Source organism: Chiloscyllium plagiosum, chromosome 3 (genome assembly GCF_004010195.1).
Source record: "Chiloscyllium plagiosum isolate BGI_BamShark_2017 chromosome 3, ASM401019v2, whole genome shotgun sequence".
NCBI classification, from domain to species: domain Eukaryota; kingdom Metazoa; phylum Chordata; class Chondrichthyes; order Orectolobiformes; family Hemiscylliidae; genus Chiloscyllium; species Chiloscyllium plagiosum.
Genome location: NC_057712.1, coordinates 129,106,055 through 129,126,206, shown reverse-complemented (window position 1 = coordinate 129,126,206; position 20,152 = coordinate 129,106,055). Strand labels below are relative to the sequence as shown.

Sequence of the window (20,152 nt, the reverse complement as noted above, 5' to 3'; positions counted from 1 at the left end):
TGGGGAAGTCAGCTGAATGTTGGGTACTGAGACCGATTACACTGTTTCTCTCACTGAGCAAATGATCAGCCAAGTGTGGGTTGGAGTGACCAAGGGAACTTGGGTGCTTTGATTGAACCTTGGAGTGAGCTAACATGAAGCTGGGGCACATCTCAACCCAGTGAAGGTGATAGTTGTCTCTGTCTGTCTTCGGTTCAGTCCTTAACATTTGTCTGAGTCATCAGAGTTTACCCCTGCCCTCAACCACAACCCAGCACAGGAGGGTATTTGGCATCTCGCAAGGCCCTGACTTTGGAGGGAATTGGCAATAAGTCAGACCCTGTAAATAGTCCATTTGAGATTCTGAGGTGAGGAGGGATATTAACAGCAAGGTGAAGAGGTAGGGGTTGAAAGGTTATTGGTGTAGGAATGCAGTTTTGAGGTTACAATCTGACCCTCTGTGATCGAATTGAACATGGAGCAGTCTCGAAGGGCTGAATGGCGTGCTCCTGCTCTTTTTTGATATGTCTGTATGTTACTAGTTATTGGATGAAAGCACTGATGATAATTCTCCAAGATGTGGTGATCTGCTCAGGCAGTGGTTGTGAGGATTCTGTTTTGGTCGAGGGCTCCAGTTGGATGATGACAGATTCTGAACACTCTGACACCGAGCCAGCATCTGCCTCCGGGTCCAACATGCAAAATAAAACAAATGCATTTCAAATGAGATTCACTGACCTCTCTGCAGCCGCCGCCTCAGTCATAGTGAAGCATCTGGTGTAGGAGAAGCTTCAAGCAAGACTGCTCACAGTGATCAATCCAGGGAAATAACCTCTAACATGACTGGTCCCTGAATCAAAGAAACGTGACCAGAGGAAGCTCGGCATCGTCAAGATCTATACATTGCTGTGTCTTTGGAAAGAATTAATGCTAACCCCATTTAAATTCAACTGTTTGTTTTCCCAATAATCCCAGCTAACATTTTCAGTGATGGTTGTGAAGAAGAGTCAGCGCTGTACTGTTGGAGCATCACTATTTTGGTAGGGAGTGATCAGGTGAAGTAATTTGTTGAGGAACAGGGGAGTTTCCCTCGAATCTAGCAAAAACACATCTAAAAAGATTACAGAGTAACCTGTCAAATGGCACAGTCTGCAGTTGCTAGAATTCTGAAATAAATACAAAATGGCTCCAGATACTCGGCGGGCGGGCAGCATTGGTGGGGAAAGAACCCTGAAAGGTTAACTGTTTCTCTCTCCACCAATGCTGCCTGACCTGCTGAGTTTCTCCAGCATATTTCTGTTGTTCTTTCACAAAAAATGATCTATCTTCTCATTGGTGGTTGTCGAGATTTGTGTGATGTATGTACATTGGGCTGAAATTGCAGAGTGAAGCCTGCCACTGGTGAAATGCTTTAAGATGTCCTTAGGCTGTGAAAGAAGCTGGTAAATGGGAACCCACCACTTCAATTAGGCTGGAATGAGCAGTGATGACTCATGTAAACTCTCCAAGACAGTAAAATCCATGCACTAGCCTGAGGCATTGCTTCTGGGATCAGGCAGAGGGGGCCTCATTTGAAGTCCCGACCAAAATAATGATGCTTCAATAGTATGGCACTGACCCTCCGACAGTGCTGCACTCCTTCACGACCATGACTGAGAATGTCAGCTTGGGTGAAAGAGTGAGTCAGAATTTAGCCGTCTTCCTCCTCCTTGTGTTCTGTATGCCTCACGCATCATTATCAGGCTGTTCTCTGTAGCTGTTCACTCAGTCCCAGCTGAGACAGCCATGGTCTGACCCCCATCGGCTCTCTGCTGGCGATTTTGAAAGGGATTTCTCGGTTCCAGGTTAGTGTGCACAGAACAGGTTAGACTAAATCATTGAGGATTAGCTGTGCTCTCAGTGCTACCTTTGCAAAATCAGGGCATGTCAGGCACGGATAGTTATGAGCAAGAGATAGGTGTATGGGGGGACGTGGGTAATGGACAGAGAGAGAGAGAGAAACAGAGCTTCTGAAAGACACTTGAACCTGTCATTGTTTTTTAATTTAGTTTTGATGCATTGTTAAATGAAGCGTTTACTTTTGGTCTTGTATATTCAATTAGGTTATTTTTCTTTTACTTCTGAGCTTCCCGCCTTGCTTTTCTCTTTAGCACATATCCACTTCCCTTCTGTTACCACATCTCTCTCCATCCCCCTGTCCCTTGCCTCTTGATGTTCTGAAAATTCTTGTTTTTTTTTCAAATGTTGAGCATGTAGAGGAGGAGGGGTCTGAGATGAGCCATTGCTTAAATGGATGAGAGAGAGAGACAAAATTGGAATCATTGAGATTATTTGATCCCTGTCTGGCACACAGACTGCTGATCGGTATAGTGTTCCTAGTTGTGCAGCTTTGATCTTTCTGTCATCATTGTCTACAGGAATAGTGCCAGAAGACTGGAGGTTAACAAATCATGATTTGTTGCTCAAGAAGGAGAGTAGAGGTAACCCCGGTAATTACTGATCAGTAACCCTTACTTCTGTTATGGGTAAAGTGTTGGAGAAGGTTATAAGACAGAGATTCATAATCACCGAGAAAGGAATAGGCTGATTAAGGATAGTCAACACAGTTTTGTGAAGGGTAGGTTGTACCTAACTCACCTTATTGAGTTATTTGAGATGGTGACCAAACAGGTGGATGAGGGTAAAGCAGTTGATGTGGTGTATATGGATTTCAATAAGGCATTTGATAAGGTTCCCCACAATAGGCTATTGTACAACATGGAGGCATGGGATTGAGGATGATTTAGTAGTTTGGATCAGTAATTGGCTAGCTGAAAGAAGACAGAGGGTGGTGGTTGATGGGATAGATTCATCCTGGAGTTCAGTTACTAGTAGTGTACTGCAAGGATCTATTTTGGGGCCACTGTTTGTTATTTTTACAAATGACTGAGATGAGGGCGTAGAAGGGTAGGTTAATAAATGTGTGGATGACACGAAGGTTGGATAGTGGAGTTGTGGATAGTGCAGAAGGATGTTGCAGATGACAGGGGGACATAGATTAGCTGTAGAGCTGGGCTGAGAAGTGGCAAATGGAGTTTAATGTGGAAAAGTGCAAGGTGATTCACTTTGGTCGGAGTAACAGGAATGCAGAGTACAGGGCTAATGGTAAGATTCTTGGTATTGTAGATGAGCAGAGAGATCTCGGTGTCCATGTACATAGATCCCTGAAAGTTGCCACCCAGGATGATAGGGCTGTTAAGAAGGTATGCAGTGTGTTAGCTTTTATTGGTAGAGGGATCGGAGCCATGAGGTCATGTTGCAGCGTACAAAACTCTGGTGCGGTTGCACTTGGAGTATTGCATACATTATAGGAAGGATGTGGAAGCTTTGGAAAAAGTTCAGAGGCGATTTACTCTGATGTTGCTTGGTATGAAGAGAAAGTCTTATGAGGAAAGGCTGAGGGACTTGAGGCTGTTTTCCTTAGAGAGAAGGTGGATGAGAGGTGTCTTAATTGAGACATAAAAGATAATCAGAGGGTTAGATAGGGTGGACAGGGAGTGCTTTCTCCTTGGATGATGATGGCTAGCACGAGGAGACTTGGCTTTTATTTGAGAGGTGATAGATATAAGACAGATGTGTGAGGTAGTTTCTTTACTCAGAGTAGTATCGACATGGTTCACACTGCCTGCAACAGTAGTAGACATACCCACTTTTTAAAGGCATTTAAATGGTCATTGGATAAACATATGGATGGAAATGAAATAGTGTAGGACAGATGGGCTTCAGATTGGTGCCACAGGTCGGCGCAGCATCGAGGGCTGAAGGGCCTGTACTGCACTGTAAGGTTCTGTGTGCTAAAGCAGAGGCTGCAGAACAACACTAACGATGGGAATTTGGAAACTCAATCCATGCCAGAATCAACATTTGGGGACTGTTGGTTCTGATGTGGAAATTGGAAAGCAACTCTTTCATTTTAATCATTTTAATCCTTCAAAGAAAACAAATTGTCGTTAATATGGAACCTCTCTCCGATGATCTGGGTGGGTACATGAACCGCTCTCCGATGATCTGGGTGGGTACATGAACCGCTCTCCGATGATCTGGGTGGGTACATGAACAGGAAGGTTTGGATGGAAATGGGCCAGGTGCTGGCAGGTGGGACTAGATGGTGTTGGGATAGCTGGTTGGCATGGACGGGTTAGACTGAAGGGTCTGGTTTCGTGCTATACATCTCTGTGACTATGACTGGACAGTTGACCAGGATTTTAGCAGCATTTAAGAAGAGGAACTTCAGAGCGCTGCTCCTTCATCAGGTGGTTGTGAAGTATGAGATTGTAGGACACAGAATTTATAGCAAACGTTTACAGTGTGATCTAACTGAAATTATACATTGGAAAAGACTTGGATTGTTTGTGATGTCTCTCATCTTTTAGAATGACCGTGTTGGTTTCAGCGCTTTCATATGTAAATTGCAGAATTTAAAAAAAAATTACATTCTTAAGTGAACTTTAACACTGGGCACCTTAATTACTGGAATTATCTTGCAATGATCTCTCCATCCGGACATTCTCTGCCTGTGCACTTCTCTCCACTTCACCTGATGAGGCAGCAGCGCTTTGAAAGCTTGTGATTTCAAATAAACCCATTGCACTGTAACCTGTTGCATGTGACTTCTGACTTTGACCTTACGATGGAGGGAAGGTCATTGAAGCAGCTGAAAATAGGACACTATCCTGAGGAACCCCTGTGAAGGTATCCTGGAGCTAAGATAACTGACCTCCAACACTTGGGGCCTGAGTTCATAGCAGTTAAATAACTCCGTTTTGAGTCATTGACATATTCTAGAATTATAGAACGTTCCAGCGCAGTACAGGCACTTTGGTCCTTGATGGTTTCACAGGTTGGTGCAACAATCTGAAGCCCATCTATCCGACACTATTCCATTTTCATCCAAATGTTTATCCAATGACCATTTAAATGCCCTTAAAGTTGACGAGTCTACTACTGTTGCAGGCAGGGTGTTCCACAACTCAGTAAAGAAACTATCACTGACATCTGTCTAATATCTATCACCCTTCAATTTAAAGCTATGTCCCCTCGTGCTAGCCATCACTATCCGAGGAAAAAGGCTCTCACTGTCCACCCAATCTAATCCTCTGATGATCTTGTGTTTCAATTTAAGTCACCTCGCAACTTCTCTCTCGTGCAAACAGCCTCAAGTCCCTCAGCCTTTCCTCATAAGACCTCCCCTCCATACCAGGCAACATCCTAGTAAATCTCCTTTGAACCCTTTGCAAAGTTTCCACATCCTTCTTATAATGCAGTGACCAGAACTGTACACAATACTCCAAGTGCGGCCGCACCAGAGTTTTGTACAGCTGCAGCATAACCTCATGGTTCTGAAACTCAACTCAATCCCTCTATTAATAAAAGCTAACATACCGTATGCCTTCTTAACAACCCTATCAAACTGGGTGGCAACTTTCAGGGATCTATGTACATGGACATCAAGATCTCTCTGCGCATCTACACTGCCAATAATCTTACCAGTAGCCCAGTACTCTGCATTCCTGTTACTCCTTCCAAAGTGAATCACCTCACACTTTTCTGCATTGTTACTCCTTCCAAAGTGAATCACCTCACACTTTTCTGCATTAAACTCCATTTGCCACATTTCAGTCCAGGCGTGCAGCTTATCTATGTCCCTCTGTAACCTGCAAAATCCTTTGTCACTATCCACAACTCCACCAACCTTAGTGTCATCTGCAAATTTACTAACCCATCCTTCTACACCCTCATTCAGGTCATTTTATAAAAATGACAAACAGCAGTGGATGCAAAACAGACCCTTGCAGTATGCCACTAGTAATGGAACTCTAGGCTGAACATTACAAAATAGTGTGTATTTTTAGTATGTATTTGGATGGTGCCTGGGTTCTTTAGACTGGCTGTTTATTGTCAGTGCCACACTGTCTGAGGGTGAGTGTTGAGGCAGTGCTGCCCTGTTGTTAATCAAGCAGAATTAATGGCTGTCCACCTTGCTGCAGTTCTGAGTTTACTCAGTGTTGAGTTGTTTTTTGGTAACAATGATGGTATTTCAGAAAATCATTGCCATCACTTGGCTGTGGGTTACCTGAGGAGAAAGTGAGGATTGCAGATGCTGGAGATCAGAGCTGAAAATGTGTTGCTGGAAAAGCGCAGCAGGTCAGGCAGCATCCAAGGAGCAGGAAAATCATTCCTGAAGAAGGGCTCATGCCCGAAATGTCGATTCTCCTGTTCCTTGGATGCTGCCTGACCTGCTGCGCTTTTCCAGCAACACGTTTTCAGCTGTGGGTTACCTGAGTAAGGCAGCTAAAACTATAATGAAGTTTTAGAGTTTAGCATCTTGACATTTGTTCAAAGTCAATATCTTAATCCTCCTAATAGGATCTTTTCTACTGTACCTGTATTTGAGGGGCTATCTGCAGTTGAGTTAACCTACACAGGCTTGGCTAACGGAATCTGTGCTCTGGGCTGGGATATGCTGAAGTTTCAGTTAACAGCATGTGATGGTTTGAGGTGGGCTGTTGTTGGCTTTTTTTTCCATTTGTAAGCTGTCAGCTTTTTAGTCCCTGATATTTGGAATGCATCCTGAAGCACACTAACAGTACACTGCAGCTGTAATGGGACTCATTCATCATTTCCTTTTGATGTATTACCCAGTTCAGTCGGGGGTGAGGAATCTAATGTTGATTCCAAATAGCAGGGGCAGTGCCAATTCCCCAATACTGTTGTCTCTCACTCCAGCTGCCCTGTTGGTTTGGGTGTTTTTTTTTGTTAGGCTTACTGGGGACACGGCCCTAATCCACCAGCTGTAAACAATCGATCTGGGCTTCAGTCTGTCCTGGGGTGCACTTTGTTGCAGCACAGCTGTGAATTAGCCTATCATTGCACACACTGTGTGCCAGCTGTCTTTGTCTTTGAGATACTGTCTCCTGGGCCCATGGTTAATCTGCATGATCAGCTCAGCCGCTCAGCCTCCTATGTCTCCACACTCCTGAAGGGGGTCAGGGCAGGCCTGTTGATCATATTGATCAACTTTTTAGGAATCAGTGGCTGCAGCTCTCGCAGGGTTAACAGTGGACTTCCGAACTGTAATGGACAGGGAGATTTTATTGAGGCATGAATGCTTGATATCGAATCTGTTGAAGGGTGAGGAATGTAACTTCATGTTCTTATGTTTGTGGGTGTGTGGCACTGCCCACTGCTGCTGGCCCATGTCATACTGAAAGCTTGTGAAGCTGTTTGCCAGTGGTTTTGGTGTGTGTCTGCCAGCATTTAATTCCATTTTTGGCAAGGTGCTCTGGTGATTTCCAATAACTCTTTTCAATGCCCCATTTGGAGCACTTTGAGCTCAGGGCACTGAGAGGGAGGAAGTGAAAAGGGGTTAACTTTCTGCTTGTTCACTTTGTCTCAATCCTCATTAGTTTATAGCAAGTGATGGGTCGTTCACTTCAATAGAGAACAGCGAGAGGAGGTAATTCCCAGCTCTCCTCCGCTCCTGTCCCATTCTCTGACCCATTCGGTGCATATTCCTTCATCCCCATACCATGGTCTCTATGTGGACTCCACCTTTTGGACATTTTCTAGTGACCCTGCTGAGTGGTGGAGTGGGCTTGGGGTAGAGGGTGTGGTGGAGCTGCTGGCTGAGGGAGGGGCCAATTGAGAAGAGGTCGAAGGTTGAGGTAACCGCTGGAGAGTGGGAACAGGCTGGGCCAGTGTGGGGAGAGACCTTGAGTGGATGGGAGGTGGAAGAGGGTTAGGAGTGAGGGACTGGTAGGGGTGAAGGGTAGAGGCTGCTGAAACGAGTGGGATCATGTTGATTGTGTTTGGAGAGGATATTGAAGCTTGGGGAAATTCTCCCTGATCACCTGGGCAGGTAACTTCTGGTAGCTCCGTGTGGAGTGACTGTGAGCTGGGAGACTGGACTGATCTCTCCTTTCATTCCTAATTCTTGAGTTACCAGACACTGGCATTCACACCCTTGTGATATACCCCCTGCCATTAGTAATGTGTACACTGTGCAAGAACTGAGAGGCTGAAAGGTGTCACTTCTCAGAACCACACAGCTTACACACTGATGTGATCATAATGTTGAACATGAGTGGCCCTTCCAGTCCGCTCCACAATTCGACCTTGGTGATGGGTTTCTCAACTCCATTCTCCTGCCTTCTTCCCTTAACCTTTGATCCCCATATCAATCAAGAACCTATCTGTCTAAGTCTTAAACACACTCACTGACTTGGCCTCCACATCCCTCTGTCGCAATGAGTTCCTCGCATTCACCACCCTCTTGCTGAAGAAATTCCTTATTTCAGTTTTGAAGGGTCATCCCTTCACTTTGAGGCTGTGCCCTCTGCTTCTAATCTCTCCAACTAGTGGAAACATTATCTCTACCTCTACCCAGGTCTGTCAGTATTCTGTCAGTTTCAATGAGATTCCCACCCCCAACCCCTTCTAAACTTGTTCAAGCCCTTCAATCCTGGGATCATGATTATAAATGTCCTCTGGACCCTCTTTAAAGTGAACACATTCTTCCTGATATTCCAAACGTGGTCTGCCCAGAGCCTTGTACAGCCTCAGCAGCACATCCCTGCTCTTGGATTCTAGACTCTTTTATGGAGTTTAATCATTTGGAATCCTTGAGCCAATGAACAAGATTTAACTTTTTAAAATGTTTACTGTAACAAACCAGTTAAAATCAGCATAATTAAAACATTCAGGAACTGGTCAAAGATATTTTGAAGAGAAGTAAATTTCATTTTAAATAGTTAGTAGAACAAAAAAGACCTTCTGTGTAATTTCAAGCACTTACATTAGTTCCCATATAAATTTTGACACCATAGCTATTTTGATCTTTCCACCTCTCCCTTTGCGATGTACAATATTTCACATCCCACATTTTGAAAATCATGTGTCATATTCACCCATATTCCATTCCATTCAAAATTCCCAGAAGTGAAGGTCACTGACAAGTTGCAGATCTATGAACCTCTCACTTGGGTCAACACCGTTGTAATGGCAGAGAATTCCCAGAGGTTTCCTTGTTTGATCTTGCTCAAATGTTTGGTGAGCTCTAGCATTACTGAAACAACAACAAGCAGGTCTTTAAAAAGTTCATAATCTATTGACTCTACATGAGCAAAACTAATGTAGTGTACAAGATCCCATGCAAGGACTGCACAAAACACTATATAGGACAAACAGGAAGACAGCTAACGATCCGCATCCATGAACATCAACTAGCCACGAAACGCCACGACCAGCTATCCTTAGTAGCCACACACGCGGACGACAAGCAACATGAATTCGACTGGGACAACACTACCATTATAGGGCAAGCCAAACAAAGAACAGCCAGGGAATTCCCAGAAGCATGGCACTCATCCACAAACTCCATCAACAAACACATCGACCTGGACCCAATATACCGGCCACGACAGCGGACAGCTGAAACTGACAACCGGAAGCGGCAGGGACAGGCCACTATAAATGCCGGAGGAAACACCACAGAAGCGCTTCACAGGAGGCTCCCAAGCACTGAAGATGTTGCCGAAACGTTTGCAACAAAAAATTCCAGCTCGGCGAACAGAACCACAACCTAAACTTACTCTCATCATTCTTTTATTCCTGATATAGCTACAGAAAGCATTATTGTTTTCCTTGATTCTATCCACCAACAACTTCTCATGTTCCCTCCTGGCTCTTCTTTGTTCTCTGTTTAGGTCTTTCCTGGCTAACTTGGAACTGTCAAGTGCCCTAACTGAGCCTCCACATCTCATCCTAACATAAGCTGCCTTCTTCCTCTTGACAAGAGATTCAACTTCTTCAGTAAACCACTGCTCCAGCGCTCGACAACTTCCTCCCTGCCTGATAGGTACATACTTATCAAGGACCCGCAGTAGCTGGTCTTTGAATAAGCTCCATGTTTCAGCTGTGTCCATCACTTACAGTTTCCTTCTCCATCCTATGCATCCTAAATCTTGCCCAATCGCATCATAATTGCTTTCCCCCCAGCTATAACTCTTGCCCTGTGGTATATACCTATCCCTTTCCATCACTAAAGTAACCATAACCAAATTGTGGTCCCTATCATCAAAGTGCTCACCTACCTCCAAATCTAACACCTGGCTGGGTTCATTACCCAGTACCACACCCAACATGGCCTTGCCCCTTGTTGGCCTGTCTACATACTGTGTCAGGAAACTCTCCAGGACAAAAACTGACCCATCCAAAATAGTTGACTATAGTATTCCCAGTCAATATTTGAAAAGTTAAAGTCCTCCATAACTACCCTGTTGCTCTTGCTCCTATTGAGAATCATCTTTGATTAGGTAATAGGGAAATCCCAGGCAATTACAGACCAGTCAGTCTCACGTATGTCGTCAGCAAAGTTGTGGAAAGAATTCTGAGGGATAGGATCTGTGACGATTTGGCAAAGCATAGTGTGATTAAAGGCAGTCAGCACGGCTTTGTGAGGGGCAGGTCATGCCTCACAAATCTTATTGAGTTCTTTGAGAAGGTGGCAAGACAGGTCGAGCGGTGGATGTGGTGTATATGGATTTCAGCAAGGCATTTGATAAGATTCCCCATGGTCGACTCATTCATAACGTCAGGAAGTATGGGATACAGGGAGATTTGTCTATCTGGATTCAGAATTGGCTGGCTGACAGAAGGCAGAGAGTGGTTGTAGATGGAAAGTATTCTGCCTGGAAGTCAGTGTTGAGTGGGATCCCGCAGGGCTCTGTTCTTGGGCCTCTGCTCTTTGTAATTTTTATAAATGATTGGACGAGGAGGGTGAGGGGTGAGTTAATAAATTTGCAGATGACACAAAGGTTGGAGGTGTCATCGATAGTATAGGAGGGCTACTGCAGGCTGCAGCATGACAGAGACAGGATGCAGAGCTGGGCTGAGAAATGGCAGATGGAGTTCAACCTGGATAAATGCAAAGTGATGCATTTTCGAAGGTCAAACTCGAATGCTGAATATAGGATTAAAGACAGGGTTCTAGGTAGTGTGGAGGAACAGAGGGATCTGGGTGTCCAAATACATAGATCCCTCAAAGTTGCCATGCAAGTGGATAGGGCTTTTAAGAAAGCACTATAGCGTTTTGGCTTTTATTAACAGGGGGATCGAATTTAAGAGCTGCGAGGTTTTGCTGCAGCTCTACAAGTCCCTGATGAGACCACACTTGGAATATTGTGTCCAGTTCTGGTCGCCCTACTACAGGAAAGATACAGAGGCTTTGGAGAGGGTGCAAAGAAGGTTTACCAGGATGCTGCCTGGACTGGAGGGCTTGCCTTATGATGAAAGGCTGAATAAGTTCTGACTTTTTTCTCTGGAGAGAAGGAGGAAGAGAGGAGATCTAATCGAGGTGTACAAAATAATGAGAGGAATACTTAGAGTCAATAGCCAGAGACTTTTCCCCAGGGCAGGATTGACTGGTACGAGGGGTCATAGTTTGTAGATATTAGGAGGAAGGTATAAAGGAGACATCAGAGGTAGGTTCTTTACGCAAAGAGTTGTGAATGCATGGAATGCATTGCCAGCTGTGGTGGTGGAAGCAGAGTCATTGGGGACATTTAAGCGACTAGCAGGTCAGGCAGCATCCAGGGAACAAGAGAATCGACGTTTCGGGCATAAGCCCTTCTTCAGGAATGAGCCAAAGGACCTGTTCAGTGCTGTACTTTTATTTGTTCTATCCTTTCCTTTACATCTCTGGAACTATTCGGAGGCCTATAGAAAACTCCCAACAGGGTGACCTCTCCTTTCCGGTTTCCAATCTCAGCCCATACTACCTCAGTAGACAAGTCCTCAAACATCCTTTCTGCAACTGTGATACTGTCCTTGACCAACAATGCCACACCTCCTCCTCTTTTACCAAATTCTCTGTTCTTATTGAAACATCTAAATCCTGGAACCTGCAACAACCATTCCTGACCCTGCTCTATCCATGTCTCTGTAATGGCCACAACATCGAAGTCCCAGGTACCAACCCATGCTGCAAGTTCACCTACCTTATTCCGGATGCTCCTGGCGTTGAAGTAGATGCACTTCAAACCAACTTCCTGCTTGCCAGTGCCCTCTTGTGATCTTGAAATCTTATTTCTGATTTCACTGCTCTCATCATCCTGTACACTCAAACTACAATTTAGGTTCCCATCCCCCTGAAGAGCATTAGCAAATGTCCTCCCCAGGATATTGGTGCCCTTCTGGTTCAGATGAAGACCGTCCTGCTTCTACAGGTCCCATCTGCCCCAGAATGAGCCCCAATTATCCAGGCATCCAAAACCCTCCCTCCTGCACCATCCCTGTCACCATGTGTCTCTCTCGCGCTCTCTCTCAGAGACATCATGAACCCTGGCACCTGGAAGGCAACATACCAACTGTGAGTTTCTCTCATTCCCACAGAATTTCCTATCTGTCCCCCTAACTATGGAGTCCCCAATGACTAATGTTCTGCTTCTCTCCCCCTCCCCCCTTCCGTTCTGAGCAACAGGGATAGACTCTGTGGCAGAGACCTGTGCCCCACAGTTTACCCCAGGTAAGTTTCCCCCCCCACCTCCCCAAACAGTATCCAAAATGGTATACTTGTAATTGAGGGGAATGGCCACAAGGGATCCCTGCATTGCCTGGTTCCCTTCCTACCTTCATTTTTTTTGTTCGAAGAATTACGTTTGTTCTTAAAGTTTTTGGAGTTTGTTGAAGAAAATGTAGTGAAGGTGTCTTTTATGGTGGATAAGAGTGATGAAGAGAAAAGAATTGACTGCTTTTGTTGTGTGGAAGCGTTAGTCTCCATTCTCAGTGCTGTCCTCCTGTCAGAATTGGAATGATTATATTTTTAGCTTTGGTTGATGGGTGAAGGAGGGCGAGCTGACATCCAATGAGACAACCTCCCGATGCTTGGTCACTTTGTAGGTTTTCAATAGCCTGATTGTCCCAGTTCCTGCAGCCCGTAGGTGTTCATTTACAATGCCGCCTGCAGTTAGTTTAAGACTCTGCTTTGAATGAATAATCATGACGAGAAACTCAATTCTCAGCCACGGCATTGTGCACTGTATTGACTTTGGTTTTCAAGAACTTGGACAGGTATGGTCTGGGGAATGAGCTTGCCTGCTCCACAAAGTATCTTCCCATCCTCCTCCTCTGTCCAGGTCATTCCTGTTGGCTTTGATGCAGGACGTATTTAATTCACAAGGCAACCAACATAGTCAAGGACTCCTCCCACCCCAGTTATACTCTCTTCCAACCTTTTCTATCATCAGATAGAAAAGTTTTTAAATGCAGGTATGAACAGTTTTGAGAACATCTTCTTCCCCACTGTTATAAGACTTTAAAACAGACCTCTTAAATGTTAATTCTGATCTGTCTCTCTCTGCACCTTTTCTGCAGCTGTATTACTGTATTCTGCAGTCTGTTCTGCTCTCCTGATGCACTCTGTGTGGTACAATTGGCCTGCATGGCACACAAAGCTTTTCACTGTATCTCGTAGATGTAACAACAAATCAAACCCCCAAAAATTCTGGAGTCTCTCTGCTCTGACTCGGGAACATCAGAGAGTGAAGAGTTTTCCATCTTGTCACTTAAACTGCCAGATCGGGAGTTTCAGTTTATCGCTTAATCAAGATATCCTGGTCTCTCCCTCACCAATACTTACCTTCCATTCAGAGAGCTCAGGCAGGGATTATTGGAGCCAACTTTGAGAACTTTGCACCAAGTTTAATGTCCCATAGGGAAGACAACAACTCAGACAGGCGTCCCCCTCAGCCCTGACTCTCACGCAGTGCGGCGCTGACCCTCGGGGTTAAAATAAAGGAATTGAAATGTGAATCTTTCATCCAAATGCCTGCTGAGGGGTTCTGAAGAAGGGTCACTTGACTCGAAACGTCAGCTCTGGTTTCTGGTCACAGATGCTGCCAGACCCACTGGGCTTTTCCATCAGTGTCTGCTTTTTGTTTCCTGATTTCTAGTATCCGTAGTTATTTTGGTTTCTGGAATGATAATTGATCCTCACTGTCCTACCGACTTCATCCTGACAAACTGCAAAATTCGGAGTGGAACAGACGAGAGGATGAATACACTCCCACCCTTGATTTGAACAAACTCTGTCCCAGGAGCCCTTTACTACCCTGCTCTCACTGTGTCACTGATTATTAGATATATTGGGTGAAATTCTCTCTGTTTTTCTGATTGTCTCTGTCTCTGTGTCAGTAACAACATTGTGCCCCCATTATGACCCTGAACCGTTGCAGACCTGGGCTGTAAACGCAGCTGTTGTCTACAATCTGTGTAGACAGCTCACTGAGAATGTTCTGCCTTTACATTGTGCACGCAAGATGAAACTGAGTTTTTTTTTGTTTCAAATCAGGCCCTGTTTGTTGGAAAGAGAAAAATCCAACATTTTTAATCCTTTAACTGGGATACAGTCCCACATACACTGACTCTTACTGGGGTACGGCTCCCACACCCACTGACACTCACTGGGGTGCGGTCTCCCCCGCGCACTGACCCTGTCACTGGGGTACGGTCTCCCCCGCACTGACCCTGTCACTGGGGTACGGTCTCCCCCGCGCACTGACCCTGTCACTGGGGTGCGGTCTCCCCCGCGCACTGACCCTGTCACTGGTCATGTTTCCGAAAGGAGGGCAAACTGGCATCAGAGATAAATCCAGAGAGGGTTCATAGGACGACTCTAATATGTGGAAACTGGTTTGAGGCGAGGTTAGATGTGAATGGAATTTAGAAAAACAAAAGATGACCTAACTGAGATACAAGATTCTGAAGGGATGTTAGGAAAAATATTGGAGAGCTTGTTTTCCCTTGTGTCCAGGACCAGAGAGCAGAATCTCCAGTTCATAATTCACAGAAAAGGCCCTTCAGCCCATTGAGTCTGCATTGACGTAACTGCCACTGAAAGTGCTCTAATCCCAATTTCCTGCACTTGGCCTATATCCATGAATGTTATGATATTTGAATTGGCTGGCAATGGTGGTGTTGGACTGGGGTGGGCAAAGTTTAAAATCACAAATCACCAGGTTATAGTCCAACTGGTGGAGACTGGTACAATTGCAACATTTAAGAGGCATCTGGATGGGTATATGAATAGGAAGGGTTTGGAGGGATATGGGCCAGGTGCTGGCGGGTGGGACTAGATTGGGTTGGGATATCAGGTCGGCATGGACGGGTTGGACCGAAGGGTCTGTTCCATACTGTACATCTGTATGACTCTATGGTTTATTTGGCAGCACTAGTTTTTGGAGTGCTGCTCCTAACCAGCTGATGAAGGAGCAGCGCTCTGAAAGCTAGTGCTTCCAACTAAACCTGTTGGACTATAACCTGGTGTGGTCATTTTTAACATGATGTTTTGAAATACTCATCCAAATATCTTTTAAGGTAATCTCAGAATAAAGAGTTGTACATTTGGGACAGAGATAAGGCAAATCTTTTTTTTCTCTCAGGGCGGTGCACGTTTGGAATTTTTAACCAGAGAGGACTGTCATGGCTGGGTCATAAAATATATGCAAGATTGAGATACTTGTAATCAGAAAGGGAGTCAAGGGTTGTGGAGTTGAGGATGATCAGATCAGCCGTGATGTAATTGGAGCTGACTAGATGGCATGAATGGCCTCCATCTGTTCCTAACCTTATGGTCTTAGAAATTAATAACGCTTTGTCCATTTAGCAAGGTGACCAATTAAATGCCCCATGTATATCAGGTGTCACTTAAAATGATTGATTGACCAGGTTTCTGAATGAGTGCAACTATTAGTTTATTTTCAAAAATATTTAATAAAGTTGCAATCAACTTGGGTGACAATTTAGTTAACACATCAGAAGGTTAACAAAGAAGTATAAATGCCTCACCCTCTGATTATCCCCAAAACATGCATAAATCTTTGAGATTTCACTGCAGGATTGTTCTTTTCCAAGAAAACCAATTGGTCAATGAGATCTTCCTGAAGAGAAAAGTGGGGAGGGCGACACAGCATCTTTTTAATATCCACCTGGTCAGTCCCCGAAGGATCTTCATTGTTTCAATTAAGTCACCTCAGACTCTTCTAAACCCCAAAGGAGCTCGGCCTAGCCTGTCTAACCTTTTCTCAGAAGGCAATCTGCTTATTCAAGGGATTAGTCTGGTAAATCGTTTGTGAGCTGCTTCCATTGTATTAACATCCTACTGTACGTGCAGTGACCAGTACTGGACCAAATACTGTACTCCAGATGTCATCTCCCTGCCATGTATAACTGAAGCATAACCTCCCTACTCTTGTACTCGTGTTCCCTTGCAGTAAACCACAACACTCTATTAGCTTTCCTGATTACTTGCTGTCCTTGTGGCTTAACCTTCAGTGATTCATGCACTTAGACACCCAGGTCCCTCTGCCTCTCAGCTCTGTGACCTCTCACTGTTTAGACAATGTGCTGCTTTTTTATTCTTTCTGCCAAAATTGACAATTTCATACATTGCATATTGTACTCCATTTCCAGATCTTTGCCCATTCAACCAATCTGTAACCCTTTGTAGGTTCCTTACGGAGTCACAGTTATACAGTACAGAAACAGACCCTTCAGTCCAACCAGTCCATGCTGAACATAATCCCAAACTAAACTAGTCCCACCTGATTCCTCCTGGCCCATATCCCTCCAAACCTTTCCTATTCATGTACTTATCCCAATATCTTTTGAACATTGTAACTGCACCCACATCCACCACTTCCTCAGGAAGTTAATTCTACACGTGAATCACCCTCTGTGTTTAAGAAGACATTTGCTTCTGAGGTCTTTTTTGAATCTCTCTCCTCTCACCTTAAAAATGTGCCCCGTAGTCTTGAAATCCCCCATCTTAGGGAAAAGACAATTCCCATTAACTCTATCTATACCTCTCATTATTTTATAAACTTCTATCAGGTTGCCTCTCAACCCCCTACATTCCAGTGAAAAGTGTCCCAGCCTATTCAGCCTTTCTTTATAACTCAAACCTTCCATACTGGGTAACATCCTGGTAAGTCTCTTCTGAGCCCTCTTCAGCTTGATAATATCCTTCCTGTAACTAACTGGGCGAGCAGAACTGGACACGGTGTTCCAGAAGAGGCCTCACCAACACGGCCTTCAGTATCTTTCTGTCATTTTACTGTCATTCATTCTGAGCACAAATTGCTGAAAATCAAAGTCACGAAGGGTTGTCTCTGAAGTTCTGCTGATGTAGCGTGCTCAGGAAATATAATCTTAGCACGTTTCATCAATCACTCTTTCAAAAGAAAAATGAGCTTCATCCTGAACTGATGTGTTGGGTTCTCTCCCCAGAAATGGGGGAGAGGGGTTGGAGAGGTTGTTCGTACTCCGACTCTGTTTACTCTTGGTAGATTTCTTTCCACCTGAGCACCCCCCAAAAAAAATTCCTATTCAAAACAGTAGGTTCTACAGAAAAGCAAACAGTTATCACCCAGGAATCTGGGTATTTCTCAAAGCCTTGTTGCAAAAAAGCTCCAATGTTCACTGAACTTCCAATGAACTCTTAAAGAAACCACTCCAGGTACGTCCACAAAACTTGAAATGCATTCTTTTACCACACTCCTCCTAAATATACCATCTCTACGTGATATTGAAGATGAAATGTTTTAATGATGCTGTAAACTGGAAGTTACAGTTTGCTATTTGTGATGCTGACACAGGGATAAGCATTTCACTGGGAATGGCTGCTGTAAATCATTGTAGCTTCTTTTTCTAAATGCACTATTTCTCTCCCTTTGTAGTTCTTGTGCCTGAAGAACATCCGAACATTCCTGAAAGTTTGTCACGATAAATTTGGAATGAGGAACAGTGAACTCTTTGACCCGTTTGACTTGTTTGATGTGAGGGACTTTGGAAAGGTAAGTAACACTGCACTGGTTGTTGTGTAACAGTCTAAGTGAACGCTGTGTCCGGCCTAGCAGGTGACTGAGTCACCGCAGTAGGTGCTGTGTTCTCCTCCACGGGAGGTGTATTTGTTCAACAAGAAACAGAGGAAACTGAGAGAGACCTGAACTCACCCCACAGCAACTGAGTCTGGCTGGATCCTCCGAGCCTAAGGAGCTCTCTCTGGGGAAGGTTGACCAGCCTGGGGTGGTGGGGAGGGGGAGAGCAGTAGATCTCTCTGGGAAGGGGTCATCAGCCTGTGGGGTGTAGTGCCGTAGATTTCTGTGGGGGAGGGGGGATTAATGGTCATGGTATCCCTCTGGGGAGGGTCTGTTAGCTATAGAGAGGCTGGAGGGGTGGAGACTGGTGCCTCCCTCTGAGGAGGCCAGAGGGTGTCTTACTCTCCCTCGACTCGGGACGGGGTGGGGGGGCTGTTATCTCTGAGGGGCTCAGTGTCTCGCAGCCTGTTCTTTGTAAATTGGGACATGAGTCAGGATTGTTTGTGTTCTTCGAAGTTGAATGTTGGCAGGATTCCTGACTGTTGTTTGAAATCTCCGTTTTATGTTTAATCTCATCTTGTCTGGCCCTTTTGTGAAGAAGTTAGAATGTTGTGTGATCTGACAGCTTGATCAGCTCAGCAAAGAGTGAAACTGCTCCCTTTTCCCAGGGGCTGCCGGGAAATGGCAGCGGGATGGGAGGGGGTGCACTGTAGACCCTGGACTAGGAGGGTCTGCACTTGGTGGGGTGCAGTGGGTGTGGGAACGGGTGGGGTCAGCGTAGGGGTGGTAGTGGGTATCGGGGCAGGGGTCCAGGGGGAGCAGTGGTTGGGTGGGGGCATTGAGATCCTCCTCTCCCCACGCAGTGTGTGTCTCGGGCTGACTAACGACTATATGCCACTGTTTTTTCACAACCTGCTTCCTGCATTAATAGTAGTGGGTGGAAATAATGTCACTGCTTTTGTGAGTCCTCGCACCCCCATTCATCCCAGAGCCCCCCCCACCCCCCAACCAGTGCAGATAAGTTCCCAGCCGCTACCTAAAGTACCATGCCATTGTAAAGCCCTTTCTGCTGTTGCTGTGCTGGCTGTTACTCACACAGCAGCATTCAACAGGATAGGCATAGACAGAAACCTGCCCATGGGGCTCTTCCCCCAAACACACAGTTGGTTCATGTGACTCCTGGCTGGAGGAGGGTGGTGCTGGGTACACTGGTGGGTACAGTGGGTGTGGGAGGATTGTTTTGGGGTTATGTGTGCAGGGCTGGCAGAGGGAGAATGAGTGGGGGTGGAAGGAGTAGGGCAATGAGTGGGATGCGAGTTGGGAATTTGGGGCCAGATTGATATGTTTTGAGACCCTCTTCAGTGTGTCCCAGTTGAGTACAGTTTGAAAGAAGATCTCTGTGCACTGGAGTTTGAGCTGCTAACTGTGGAGTTTGAATGGCTCTGTTTCTCTCTAATAGAATGGGACAGGTCCTTGCAATATTTTATTCAGCTTTGTGACTGAAACTAAGTATGGGCAGCTGTAAAATATGGTGTGACACACTGTCAGGCTAATCGCTGTGTGGATGAACAGACACTGACCTGTTTCTAAGTAGATAATGTTTTAGAGGTGACATTTTTCTGAAAATCAGCAAATTCTCTGCAGCCAGGGGTGATGTGCAATGTGTGTGTGATCATGAAGCACTGGAGCAGCATAGTGGTGTGCGTGAGATTGAAAGGGGCATGGCAGGTGAAAGGCAAGATTTCGCAGAATAATGTACAGTGTCAAATATAATCTAAAGTAATCCCTAATAAATCCAATCAAGCGCTCTTCTCCCAGAGATTAGTGAGAATGTGGAACTCATTCCTGTGCAGAGTGCTCAAGGGAAATTGTGTCAGTGTATTTAAGGGGAAGCTGGATAAACACAGGAGTGAGGAACTGAGGCATACATGAGATGACGAGGGGTTTGGAGGAGGAGCCTTGTAGAAACCCCAGCACTGAGCAGATGGGCGAAATGGCTGGAAGTATGATGTAGGTCTGTGAGTGACATCTGGATGTTTGTGCTGTTGAAGGTGTTAATTTTGCTTCATTTTTCCTCCTGACCTACAAAGTGCAAGTCTAAGTTCTGTTGTCTACCATGTGTTATGACCACTGTCAGACATTGAATTATCACCGCAAATTCACCAAGCCTGCATTGTGCACCGGTTATATCCAGCCCCACTGAACCGCAGTTTGTCTCTGTGTGTGTCTGTCTCTGTGTGTGTCTGTCTCGGTGTGTGTCT

The 20,152-nt window shown here is 45.2% G+C and overlaps 1 protein-coding gene across 1 annotated transcript in view; it reads left to right on the top strand.

The window, feature by feature from the left end:
* The window catches only part of vav2 (vav 2 guanine nucleotide exchange factor), a 182,154-nt gene that overhangs the window by 12,667 nt on the left and 149,335 nt on the right, over window positions 1–20,152 (top strand). Inside the window, exon 2 of the mRNA XM_043675434.1 lies at window positions 17,751–17,867. Within this exon, the coding sequence (XP_043531369.1) occupies window positions 17,751–17,867 (117 nt within the window). The remainder of the gene's footprint in view (window positions 1–17,750; window positions 17,868–20,152) is intronic.